At 39.8% G+C, this 13,182-nt stretch overlaps 1 protein-coding gene and 1 non-coding gene across 4 annotated transcripts in view; both read right to left on the bottom strand.

Annotated features, from left to right (window-relative positions):
- LOC115299678 (transmembrane protein 180-like) overlaps nt 1-12,902 on the bottom strand; it is a 35,824-nt gene extending 22,922 nt beyond the window's left edge. Inside the window, exons 1-4 of one of the 3 annotated variants that reach the window (XM_029949129.1) lie at nt 12,803-12,902; nt 11,976-12,045; nt 8,755-8,929; nt 7,013-7,735 (exon numbers count right to left, since the gene is read on the bottom strand). In XM_029949129.1, the coding sequence (XP_029804989.1) occupies nt 7,013-7,735; nt 8,755-8,901 (870 nt within the window). In that variant the 5' untranslated portion in view covers nt 8,902-8,929; nt 11,976-12,045; nt 12,803-12,902. Of the gene's footprint in view, nt 1-7,012; nt 7,736-8,754; nt 8,936-11,975; nt 12,046-12,802 lie in introns of those variants that run through there. The other 2 variants (XM_029949128.1, XM_029949127.1) reach the window with 2 other exon arrangements.
- LOC115300551 lies at nt 10,615-10,721 on the bottom strand. The gene has a single exon (XR_003912718.1). It is a non-coding gene; the product is annotated as a U6 spliceosomal RNA (small nuclear RNA).
- Nucleotides 12,903-13,182: the final 280 nt, after the last annotated feature.

The following is a 13,182-nucleotide window of genomic DNA, read 5'->3' as shown; positions in this document are numbered from 1 at the left end:
GTTATAATAATAATAATAATATAGTTATTATTTATTAATAATAAAGATAATAATTATTAGTATTACTATTACTATTTGAGAGAGAGAGCATAAGCAGGGAAGAGGGGCAGAGGGAGGGGGGAGGGAGAGAAAAAGAGAGAGCGAGCATGAGGAGGGGGGAGAGAGAGGGCAAGCATGAGCAGGGAAGAGGGGCGGGGGAGGGAGAGAGAAGGAGAGAGAGAGAGAAAGAGAGAATCTTAAGCAGGCTCCATGCTCCGTGTGGAGCCTGACTCAGGGCTCAGTCCCATGACCGTGAAATCATAACCTGTGCCAAAATCAAGAGTTGAATGCTCAGCTGACTGAGCCACCCAGACACCCTGTCACAGACCTATTAAAACAGTTATTAGAGGGTCGCCTGGGTGGCTCAGTCAGTTAAGCATCCAACTTCAGCTCAGGTCATGATCTCACAGTTTGTGGGTTCGAGCCCCACATCAGGCTCTGTGCTGACAGCTAGCTCAGAGTCTGGAGCCTGCTTCAGATTCTGTATCTCCCTCTCTCTCTGACCCTCCCCTGCTCGTGCTGTCTCTCCCTGTCTCTCAAAAATAAATAGAAAACATTAAAAAAATTTTTAAACAGTTATTAGAATGAGCACTTGTTCATTTGTTTCTCCCTCCACTTATGCAACTCCTCCAAGAGAAAGCCCCTGAGAAGACAGCCTGAGAAAATGGAAACATGGTGCTTCTCCTTCAGTACCATACCCACAGTTTACGTGACTTAGCCAAAAATAACAAGTCTGTCATTTTTTTTCTTTTTACTCCAAGAATTTATGCGAGTGTCACTTGTCTGGAAATTAAGACTACACTTAAAGCAACTTTGGGCTTCTACTTTATAATGAAGTTACTAAGATCAACAGAAATTCATGTTAGTGTAAGGGTTTGAGAAAAAAGGTTGTGGAAATCTTTTGACCATGTTCTCTTAAAATGTAATAGCCCAGATGAAGAAGTCACGGGTATAAAAGGTGGATATAGAGACTAAAGAATGTAGTCAATGGTATTGTGATAGCATTGTATGATGGCAGATTGTGAGCACAGCATAACATGTAGACTTATCCAATCACCATGTTGTACACCTGAAACTAATGTAACACTGTGTGTGTCAACTGTATTTCAATAGTTTAAAAATTTATAGCAAAGAAAGACTAGGAGAAAATATTTGCTGAACATATATCCAACAAAGGATTTGTATCTAGAACTCTTATACTTCAGTAATATGATAACAAACAACTTGATTAAAATATAGGCAGGGGTGGGGCACCTGGGTGGCTCAGTCTGTTAAGTGTCTGACTTTGGACATGATCTCATGGTTCGTGGGTTCGAGCCCCACATAAGGCTCTGTGCTGACCGGTAGCTCAGAGCGTGTAGCCTGTCTTCATATTCTGTGTCTTCCTCTCTCTCTGACCCTCCCCTGCTCACTCTGTCTCTGTCTCTTTCTCTCTCTCAAAAATAAATAAAACATTAAAAAAAAAAAAAGGTAGGGGTGCCTGGGTGGCTACAGTCAGTTAAGTGTCCAACTTTGGCTCAGGTCATGATTTCGTGGTTTGTGAGTTGGAGTCCCGCATCGGGTTCTCTGCTGTCAGTGCAGAGCTTGCTTTGGATCCTCTGTCTCCCTCTATCTCTGCCCCTCACCCACGTTGTCTTTCTCTCTCTCTCAAAAATAAATAAACATTAAAAAAAATTTAATAGGCAAAAGATCTGAATCCACCAAAAAGATATATGGATGGCAAGTAAGCACATGAAAAGATGAAAAGATGCAGTAATATCATTAGTAGTCATTAGGAAAATATAAATCAAAAGCATAATAAAATATTATTATACACCTATTAGTATGGCTAAAACTAAAAAGACTGATCATGAGGATTGGCAAGAATGTTGAGCAACTGGAACACTTTTACACACTGTGGGAATGTAAAGTAATCTAGAAAACACTTTAGCAGTGTTTTTATGTTTTTTTAAACATTTTTTTCTGCAAAGTTTTTTTTAAGTTTTATGTAAGTAATCTCTACACCCAATATGGGGCTCAAACCTATGTGGAGATCAAGAGCCCCACATTCTTCCACTGAGTCAGCCAAGCACCTACGTGTTTTTATTTTATTATTATTATTTTTTAAAGTAGGCTTCATGCCCGGTGCAGAGCCCAATACGGGGCTTGAACTCACAACCCTGAGATCAAGACCTGAGCTAAGAGCAAGAGTCAGATGCTTAACTGACTGAGCCACCCAGGGGCCCCCACTTTAGCAGTGTTTTTAAAAGTTACAACACGTGGGGCCCCTGGATGGCTCAGTTGGTTGAGCATCCAGTTTTGGCTCACGTCATGATCTGGTGACTCAATTATGGAACACTGGTGTAATTTACCCCAACACAGCTATTTTTAAAAAGTAGATTTACATGTGACATGGAAATTTCCAGAAGTTATTAAGTTTAAAAAGCAGCACACAAAAAAACTCATGGATGTTTCAATAGTGTATGAATCTTTACAGCAAATATATATTACCTTTGTAAAAAGAAATAAAGAAAAAGTTGTTATGGTTTTATCAGAAGCATAGTAGCCCTTCACTCCATCAAAATTCAACCATCTGGTGATTTCTACTCAGAACATGTCTATGAACTAAGAAGAAACAAAAAACATTTATGGGAATCACCACAATAAAGCCACTAAATCCACACGCTTAGTAAAACTTCATGTCCTTTGTTCTGAAAAAGCCTCTGAGGTCTTCACTAAAAATCCATCAATCTAAAACATTTAGGAATAAATTTAACAAGGAATGGGGAAATGTATCGTCTGAAAGCTACAAAATGTTTCTGAAAGAAATTTTAAAAGATTGAAATAGATGGAAAACACTCTATGTGTCAGAAGTTTTAACATTGCTAAGATAGCAATACTACCCAAACTGATCTACAGATTCAGTGCAATGTCTATCAGCATCCCAACTGTCTTCTTTGTAGAAATTGACAGGCCGATTCTAAAATTCATATGGACCATGAATAGCCAAAGCAATCCTGAAGAGAAAAGAAATCTGGAGGCATCATGATTCAGGACTTCAAGCTGTAAGACAAAGCTTTGTATGACACGAGACAGTATGGTACTGGCACAAAAACAGATGCATTGATCAGGTGAACAAAATAGAAAACCCAGAAATGGACCCACAACTCTATGGTCAACTAATTTGTGACAAAGCAAGAAAGAATATCCAGTGGAAGAAAGGCTTTTCAACAAATGGCGTTGGGAAAACTGAACAGCAACATGCAGAAGAATGAAACTGGACCACTTTCTTACACCATACACACAAATAAATTCGAAATGGATGAAAGACCTAAATGTGAGACAAGAAGCCATCAAAATCCTAGAGAATAAAATAGGCAGCAACCTCTTTCACTTCAGCCATAGCGACTTCTTACTAGACATGTCACCAGAGGCAAGGGAAACAAAAGCAAAAAATGAACAGCTGGAACTTAATCAAGATATAAGCTTCTGCACAGCGAAGGAAACAAACAAACAAACAAGCTAAAAGGCAACCTATGGAATGGGAGAAGACATTTGCAAATGATATCTGATAAATCTATAATTTATCCAAAATCTATAAAGAATTTATCAAACTCAACACCCAAAAAACAAATAACTCTGTTAAAAAATGGGCAGAACATGAATAGACACTTTTCTAAAGAAGACATCCAGATGGCTAACAGACACCTGAAAAGATGTTCAACATCACATATCATCAGGGAAATACAAATCAAAACCTGATGAGATACCACCCCATACCTGTCAGAATGGCTAAAATTAACAACACAAGAAACAGCAAGTGTTGGGGAGGATATAGAGAAAGAATACACTGTTGGTGGGAATGCAAATTGGTGCGGCCACTCTGGAAAACAGTATGGAGATTCCTCAAAAAGTTAAAGATAGAACTACACTACAACTCAGCAATTGCACTATTTACCCAAAGGATAAAAAAAATACAGATTCAGAAGGGTACATGTATCCCAATGTTTATAGCAGCATTACCAACAATAGCCAAACTATGGAAAGAGCCCAAATGCCCATTGACTGATGAATGGATAAAGAAGATGTGGTGTGTATACATAATGATATATAATGGAATATTAGCCATCAAAATGAATGAAATCTTGCCATTTGCAACGATGTGGATAGAGCTAGAATGTATTATGCTAAGTGAACTAAGTCAGGAGAGAGAGAAAGACAACTATCATATGATTTCACTCATATGTAGAATTTAAGAAACAAAACAGATGAACACAGTGGAAGGGGGGGAAATAAAAAAGAGGGAGGGAAATAAACTGTAAGAGATTATGATAGAGCAAACTGAGAATTGATGGAAGGAGGTGGGTGGGGGGTAGGCTAAATGGGTAATGGGTATTAAGGAGGGCACTCGTATGAGCACTGGGTGTTATATGTAAGTCACTAAATTCTACTCCTGAAAACAATATTACACTATATGTTAACTAACTATAATTTAAATAAAAGTTTGAAAAAAAAGAAATATAATAAAATTCACATGGATTTGCAATCTTAAGCTTTTTTTTTTTTATTTTCAAAGGAGAGGGGACAGAGGGTAGAGAGAGAGATAGAGAGAATCCAAAGCAGGCTCCACATTCTGTACAGAGCCCAATGTGGGAACCAATCCCACAACCCTGGGATTATGACCCTAGCTGAAGTCAAGAGATAGATGCTCAACCAACTGAGCCACTCAGGCACTCCTATTTTTATTTTGAGAGAGAGGGAGAGAGAGAGTGCGCACATGAGACGGGGAGAGGGGCAGTGGGAGAGAGCAAATCTTAAGCAGGCTCCACTCTTAGCACAGAGTTTGATGCTGGGCTTGATCCCATGATCCTGAATCATGACCTGACCTGAAATCAAGAGTCAGACGCTTGTCCAACTGAACCACCCCGGCATCCCATATCTACTCTTTTTATTTTTATTTTTATTTTTTTTTAAATGTTTTAATTGTTTTATTTATTTTTGATACAGACAAAGACAGAGCATGAGAGGGGGAGGGGAAGAGAGAGAAGGAGACGCAGAACCGGAAGCAGGCTCCAGGCTCTGAGCTAGCTGTCAGCACAGAGCCTGACGCGGGGCTCGAACCCACGAACGTGAGATCTGACCTGAGCCGAAGTCAGAGGCTTAACAGACTGAGCCACCCAGGCGCCCCTACTCTTTTTATTTTTAACACAGAGTTTAACAAACCTTTTCTCCCCTTGGAGGAGATACTATAGGCCAGTACATGATTAAAAATGGGCAGGTATATAACATATTTTATGTATTTTATAATCTGATAAAGCAGAGATAGGAATGCAAACAGCTCCCCATGCTAGGTCATTGAACATAGGGGCAAACAGCTAGACAAACATCAAATTGTCTTAAAGGAATAGCATCATTTCAATATACCTGCACAGTCCTTGCGACTATTCTGATAAGCCCAAATGATACTCCATTTGGTGTACTCTGCTAAGTACAGTCCATTTTTAAAGACAGAATCTAAAAGTGCACAGTTCTAAAAGCAGATGCTTCTGAACATCCCTTTTCTCATCTGTAAAGATAAAAAATCTTTCCCTTGAAGGTGGTTGTGAGGATTAGGTGAGATAATGTGTACAACAAGGTGCTTGGCATAGTTCATGGCACATGGTAAGCACCCAATGTGACTTTCCCTTATTATGATATATACAGTAACCAAACTGTGACAAAGACCTGGAGCTAATGGTTGGAAAGACAAATTGCATTCTGTAAAGTCTGTGTAAGTATGTCAACACTTAAAATATTTTAGAACTATTTCTATCCAACATGGTTTAAATATTTTTGAAACCAGTTGAACACGTAAACAGTAAAAACGTATCTATCTAGAATGACTTATTCTCTAAATACATAACTAATTTTAATCATCATTTAATTATGAAAACGGAAAAACCTGTATCATAGGCTATGTAATGTCATATTTTGGGGTGATATATTTAGGTGAAGGAAAGCAAGATGATTCATCAACTCTCTAAGTGCTGTAAAAACCGCAGCAGGCTGGTTTATTTTTTTGAAGGCGGACACGCCTTTTCCAGTAATGGCCATGAGCATGGAATTTTAATAATGCTCTGGAATTCCAGGACTCAGTCTTTTAGCCAAGTGTTTTGAAACCTGGCTTCAAGAATTCTTTAAAAAAACAAACAAACAATATTTTAGAGAGGAGGAGAGACTGTGAGCTGGAGAGTGGGGCAGAGGGAGCAAGAGAGAATCTCGAGCAGGCTCCATGCAAAGCACAGAGTCCAATGTAGGGCTCCACCCCATTACCCTGGGATTTGACCCTAGACAAAATCAAGAGTCGGACACTCAAACAACTGAGCCACTGGGAGCCCCAAGAATTCTTGATCAGTAACTTTCTTTCTTATAATGGTTACAGGAACGTGAACTGCCCCGATAAAGCAAAATTGCCATTTAATTCCTTCCATATCTCTGCTAAGGTTTAAGTAAAAAAGTTCAGAAGAACAAAATTCAAAAGCTAAGATGTTTCAAATATCATGTTGCTCAGTTCTCATTGGGTTCGCTTTTCTTTTTTCCTTTCACTTCTTATTTCCATTGTGTTCTACTGAACATAATGGAAATACTTAACAGAATATTGAACTGAACGTAACAGAAATACTGACCTGAATATTGAACTGAAGTGGGGCTCTGAATCTTTGGGTCTCTCCCTTTTTTTTAATTGAAGAACAGTTGCCACAGAATGTTACATTAGTTACAGGTATATAACATAGTGATTGGGCAAGTCTGTATGTTATATTATGCTCAGTGCAAAAGTAGCTACCATCTGCCACCAAATAACGTTATTGCAGTATCACTGACTATATTCTCTTTGGGTCTCTTGTGTGCATCATTTTGTCAAACTACTGATATAATCAGGTTTCTAATTTCCTCAGCCAGGTTGGAGTTAGACCTCTAATCCCTGGAGGAAAATAAGGGAAAAATCATCACATACCTGTGGGCAAGTAAAGGCTGCCCCATACATGATACTCCTTAGGAAAGAAGGAAGAACATCCTTGGGAATGAGATTATCTGCAAAGATCATCATGAAGTTGTTGAAGAAGGTTAAATGGAAGACTTGGAAGAAACTCATGATCAGAAAAAGGCAAAAGTTCTTCTGGGTCAAGAGCTGTCTCATCAATGAGACAATGGAGGTCCAGGGGAGATCCTGTTCACTTTCGGGGAAAACATTTTCCTCGGGGCTTCTTTTAGGTCCCAAGTGACTCATGTGGCATGTGCCAGTGTAAAGGCTGGCCATGGCAAGAATGGCAATGAGCACTGCGAAGGCCTGAAAATTGAATAAAATTTCCATGTTATCAGAGATGAGGCCACTGAAGAGGATACTGGTGGATCCAACTAGTGATGCCACTTGGTTAATTTTAAGAAGCCGAAGTGGACTTTCATGTCTGGTGAAAATCTCTGCGAACAGTGTACACTGGGCTTGCTGAATACAGGTAAGTGCACTATCAAAAGCACATAATGACACCACCAGATGAAGTCCACTAAGCCAGTCACCTCTGTGATAGTATTTCCAAGGGAACCAAGGAAGCAGGAAGGCTATCGAATACAAAGGGGCACCATACAAAACAGAGCTGTGATGACCGGAACAGCAGTCAGCCTGAGAGACGTGAAAATACCCAGTCAGGTCATTAAGAGCATTCCAGATCATTAAAATCATCTAGGAGAAAAAAAAACCACAGGGATTATTTTAGTGTGGTTTATACTGGTGAAAATGACTCCCAAAATTTTACTTAATGTGAAGTAACCAAAACTATAAGTAAAAACAACAACAACAAACAAACAACACAAAAAAACAAAAACAAAAACACACCCCACACACTCAAAACCCTCATTGCTTTCAGGACTAGCAGGGGGCATATATCCCATAATTTAATAATAATAACAGGTAATGTTACTCCAAAAGCAATGTGCATTCACTTTGTATTTAGGCATTGTACAAATCTTAAATGAATTAATCATTAAATCCTTAAAATAATCTTATGAAGCAGTTACTGTTATTATTATCCCTACTTTACAATGAGGACACTGATGGCCAGAGAAGTTAATCAATTTGCCTACCTGATAAATGACAGAGTCAGGGTCTGAGCCAAGGCATACGACCCCAGAATCACATTAGACTGTTTCCCCATAAAGCACCCAGGGCCGTGCCTCTCCAGAGAATGATGGCCGATACATATATATACACCATGGCATAGTTTTACATAATTTCATTAGGAAAGGTTAAAATATCAATGTCTGCTATTGCAAAATGCCAAAAATACTAATTAAGTCGAATAAGTTGTTGGTGGTGATAAAGGAGTAACATTACAAAATACAAGGGTTTTTAAGACCATTAACTTTATGTACCCTGACCACATAACTGGTAATAAGTTACAGTACAATTTGTGATTACCATGGACCTTTTCAAGACAGAGTATCTTAATAATAATTCTAATTGTTCCATATAAGGAATTTCCCAAATAACCAAAGTGTACTTTTAAACTCTAAAGCTTTAAGGTTTTAAGTGGCAATCTTTTAAAAATTTCTTTACCCTCAATCAGAGGATCTTGGACATGGATAACCTTTTCTTAAAAACTCTTTCAGCTGTGTGAAGAATTAGCTCTTTGGAAAATCACAATAACATACACCTGTGGGGAAAGAGACCCTCTCTCCCAGATAATAAAGGCTCCATCTCACCTGGGCTTGGTAAAAGGCCACTTCTGAAATCTTGTACAGATGTAAAAACAGCTTCACATAGTAGAAACTGAAGACAGAATTTAGCATTTCAGTCCCTAATGTTATCATAGAATATGCCCAAGCAATGGGTTTGATCTTTAAAAGCATTATTTTCTATGCAAAGGAATTCTTCCTCCTTTTGTTAAAAAAAAAAAAAAAACAGAAAATGGTTAAAATCCACTGTTTGCATACAATAGCTGATGGGTGGCAAAATTCCACTGGACACTAGCTTAATTTTGGTGAAGAGTCCCAAATCACTATCTCTCCATAGGTCATCAGATTTAACACTTTCCTTTCTTCTCCATTTACTCAACCTTTTTTGAGAAGTTGCCAGGAACACTAATTTGCATTGAGTGTGACTTAACTGGAATATATATATACGTACACATGGCTTGAACCTATGACCCCAAGATCAAGAGTCGCATGCTCCTCCAACTGAGCCAGCCAGGCTCATGCCACTGAATATATTTTTATGAACTCTTCCAAGTTATCCAAGTGAGATTTATCCATGAGTTTGCGTATGCTAAATTAGAGGCCAGAGAGATGTGTTTATGGCATTATTATCCTCCCTTCTTGGGGGGGTGCAATAGAAAAGAAATCATAAGGTGCCATCCTTTAGCTAAAGTCAGACAGAAGGAATAGAATCCTTCATCTTAGTATAAAGATGACCTTTTGGTAGTTACAGACTTGCGTTGGAATATTTATTCTTGGTCTTCTCCTGAAAGACTACATAACTTTGGTCAAAAGGACCTATCTAAGATGGATATAAAAAAACACATTCTGGTCTTTGCTCTGATGTAGACATTCCTCCTAACCCTTAACCTTTACCCTTTCAGTAACTTGATTTATTCAACTGGAAAATAGGAAAAGGTTAACTAAGCAAGAGGTAAGTACAGATCCATCTTCCTTTCAATCCTGACTATAATTTAAGACAATACTATGAGTTTTCTGTTTTATCCCTTTCTTATTGGAATATTTGGCCAGGTCTCTACTATCTTACTAAATCACAAAACAGACAAATTCAGAGAACTCAAGAGATATTACTTATCTAATCCTTGAATTAAGCAGGTACTGCTGTCTATAGTGCCCAATCTCTTATGGAAGGAGAGGGCAAGCTAAAAGTGGGGTTCAAATGACCAAAGTCTCTGAGCTTCACTTTGCATTGCGTAGATCCAAGAATAATTCTAATTCTAGGGAAAGTAGGGCTCTACAATTAAAAGGAGTTATTAAGGCCATATGCAGACCAAGCATTGTCTGTAAACTGAATAAAGAATATTTTGCTCTTATGTGTACTAGTATTCTTTAAATGTTCGTTCTGCTATAATGATTCCACCTGAATTTTTTTTTATTGTTGTCATTATGCAGTGCTCAAACACTTGAAAAGCACAAGTACTATTATGTGGAGGTCAGCCAACATTTTTGGCTTTAAACACAATTTTTGGATTTGAAAAAACTGGGAACTACTGGTGAAGATCCCACTTTAAGGAGTTACTTTTGGCTTAAGTAAGAATGGAGATTGATGGCCCAAACAAAGCACTCAGTGGACCCAAAGCCAAGATACAAATTTAGCCCACCAAAATGTAGGCACTCTTCTTTTTCTTAGTTTTATTTCAGGCATGCTGAAACAAGAAGCCTGCCACACATTTTGCCCTGATCTATCATTAAGTCGGAAGGTGGGTATTTATAAGCTCAGAATTTTGCAAAGGGTCATACACTTCCTAAGTTAAAGCTTTTAAAAAAGTTTTTGAGTTAAGCACCCATCCTGTCTAAAACATGTAAATGTAAGGTTTTAATAACATCATGAAAAACTCTCGTAGCCTGAACTTCTCTTCGTTTTTATATACTGATTGGCATGCCATCCTTCAGCAGGGACCATGCTAATCTCTGCATCATTCCAATTTTAGTCTATGTGCTGCCGAAGTGAGCCCTCTCTGTTTATATATACTGAGAGAAAAAGTAAAATCCCTCTTATTTTCATTTGCAAAAGGAACGATCAAAATTTTGTTTTAGACTATTTTCATCGTGTTTCATTTTGTTTCAGTAAGTATCAAACTGAAAATCACTTAGTATTTTTTTTTTAAACCCACCACTACTAAAAACTCTCCTTACCTGATTCTCCTATAGCAACAAAACACAAAGAAAAATCTTGTATCTTTCTGAGCAGCAACAAAAGACTTCTAACACTGGTTCTTCTTTACCACAAAAGGTTTTATACAGGAGAGTTTAAGTAGCAAAATGGTATAATGATTAGGCTGGGCAGGTGTACAATATACCCATGAATTATTAAATGAAAACCCAAATCCCCCCTTTTAGAATCAACCTGGGTTGTTAGTCACTAATCTACTGCTAAGCCAAGAAATATTAACATCACTGAAGAGGCTGTTTATGATTGCTTCTCTGTTTTGACTAAGTAGACTGTAAAAGAATGACGGAGACCCCTCCAAAGCATGGCTTCGAACAGTGAAAGCTAACATCTCTTTCTCAATGCAATTTTTGTGCAAGCTTTCCCAGGAGGGAAAAAGTTTCCCCAAAGGTATTCTTAAAAAGGATCCACTAATCCCACACAGTCTGTTGTGGGGTTTTTTTGTTTTGGTTTGGTTTTTTTGTTTATTTATTTATTTTTGAGAGAGACAGACAGCACAAGCAGGGGAGGGTCAGAGAGAGAGGGAGACACAGAATCTGAAATAGGCTCCAGGCTCTGAGCGGTCAGCAAAGATCCCAACGCAGGGCTCGAACTCCTGAACTGTGAGATCATGACCTGAGCCTAAGCCAGACACTTAACCAACTGAGCCACCCAGGTGCCCCTTGTTTTGTTTTTTGAGGGGAGGGTTGCCATTTAAAATGGTCAGTAACTTTAATTCTCCATATCTTTCTCTTTTTTTGTTTTTTGTTTTTGAAGGAGAATGTGAAAAAACGTTTCACTACATCGTCCAATTTGATCTGGAGTCAAATGAGTTATTTGCCATGGAGAAAAAAAGCTAGCACTTTCAATCTTGCAGATCAGTGACTATGGAAGATGAGTCCCTTGAAGGTCAGATGCCTGAATCTAGCTCTTAGCTTCCACAAACGTCAGCAAATCCTAAATCCAATCATCTCTCTTTCCAAAGAGTTCTATTTGTAGTGGGTTACTTTTAGATTAAGACAGTTGGCTTTAAATTATTTTCTTTTAGTTCTAGACTTACCTCTACCTGAATTTTGACAATTAGGGCAGTAAAGGCTTTAAGGTGACTGTAGATTTCGTCTTCTTTTAACCTAGCAATAAAAAGTAATCAGAAATATTTCTCCTTTTAGTATATCTGGATTCAGAAGAAAAGGATTTGTGGGAGTTTACCATTCCTCTTTTATTACTTTCTAACACCATTATTCCTTCTACATTTATTGGTTGGCATTCTACTATAAGAGAGAGCACTGCTGTCTTCTATCAGCTGTATCTTTACCTTTACATCAGGGTCGAGAACATTGACCCTACGTAGGAGTTTCTGTATTTTGTCTGTACGATGATGGTAAAAGCCGCACCCCGGGAACAGCAGTATCACTTTAACTTTGTAGAGAACGAAGTTCACTGCCTTCCTGGCCTTCAAGTGCTAGGGCTGCATTCTCTTCCCTCCAGGTGCAATGTCATGACCCCTGAATCTTTTAAAAACCGTATGCAAAAGTGCTTGCAACTCTTTTTTTTTTTTAGGAGATACCTTCAAGTGCACCCCTTTCTGTCCCAGATACTCAAGTGGGCCCGGGGCCCTCTGTTTCAGGGGAAGTGGAGTACAACTCTCAGCGGGTTGGAGGTGAGAGTTCAGATAATCAAGGAAAAGACAGCTAACAGCCCTAAGCTGCCGACCGACCCTTAATTTCCTCAGATCAGAAAGAGCAAATCTGAGAGTTCAAAGGGGCCAGGCGGGCAGCGGACCCCGGGCTCCCGACACGCTTCGCGCCTCGGCTTGCACGAAGGGCGCCCCCACGACAACCGCCCACTGCTCGGAGGCCGGACTCCCACCTCTCAAGCCCACACAACCTGTCCACTGGCTAACTGGCCGGCCGGACACCCACCACAGGTGCCGCTGAGGTCGCCACCTCCACACCCAGCACCCGAAACACTGGCCCAGGAGGGACCCTAGGCAGAAGGGAGGGCGGGGCCCTCGGCCGCACCCCTTCGCCTTTCCCCCGCCTTCTTTGTTTCTTCCGGAGTCACCATTGGCTGCCTGCCCGCGAGACCGGACGATCCGCGGGCCTACGGTGAGACAGGATTGGACGACGTCACTGCCCCTCGGCCGGCGGCCCGTTCTCGATTGGCCGAGGCGCCGCCGGGGGTTTGAATTGCGGCCCCGGTCGGGGAGGGTTCTGCCAAAGTGCCACGTTGGGCCCGGCTGCGGCGTGAGGAGACGGCTCCGGGCG

The sequence above is a fragment of the Suricata suricatta genome, chromosome 8 (assembly GCF_006229205.1).
Source record: "Suricata suricatta isolate VVHF042 chromosome 8, meerkat_22Aug2017_6uvM2_HiC, whole genome shotgun sequence".
NCBI classification, from domain to species: Eukaryota; Metazoa; Chordata; class Mammalia; order Carnivora; family Herpestidae; genus Suricata; species Suricata suricatta.
The sequence above is the reverse complement of the archived record's forward strand: the minus strand, read 5'-3'. Positions and strand labels throughout refer to the sequence as shown.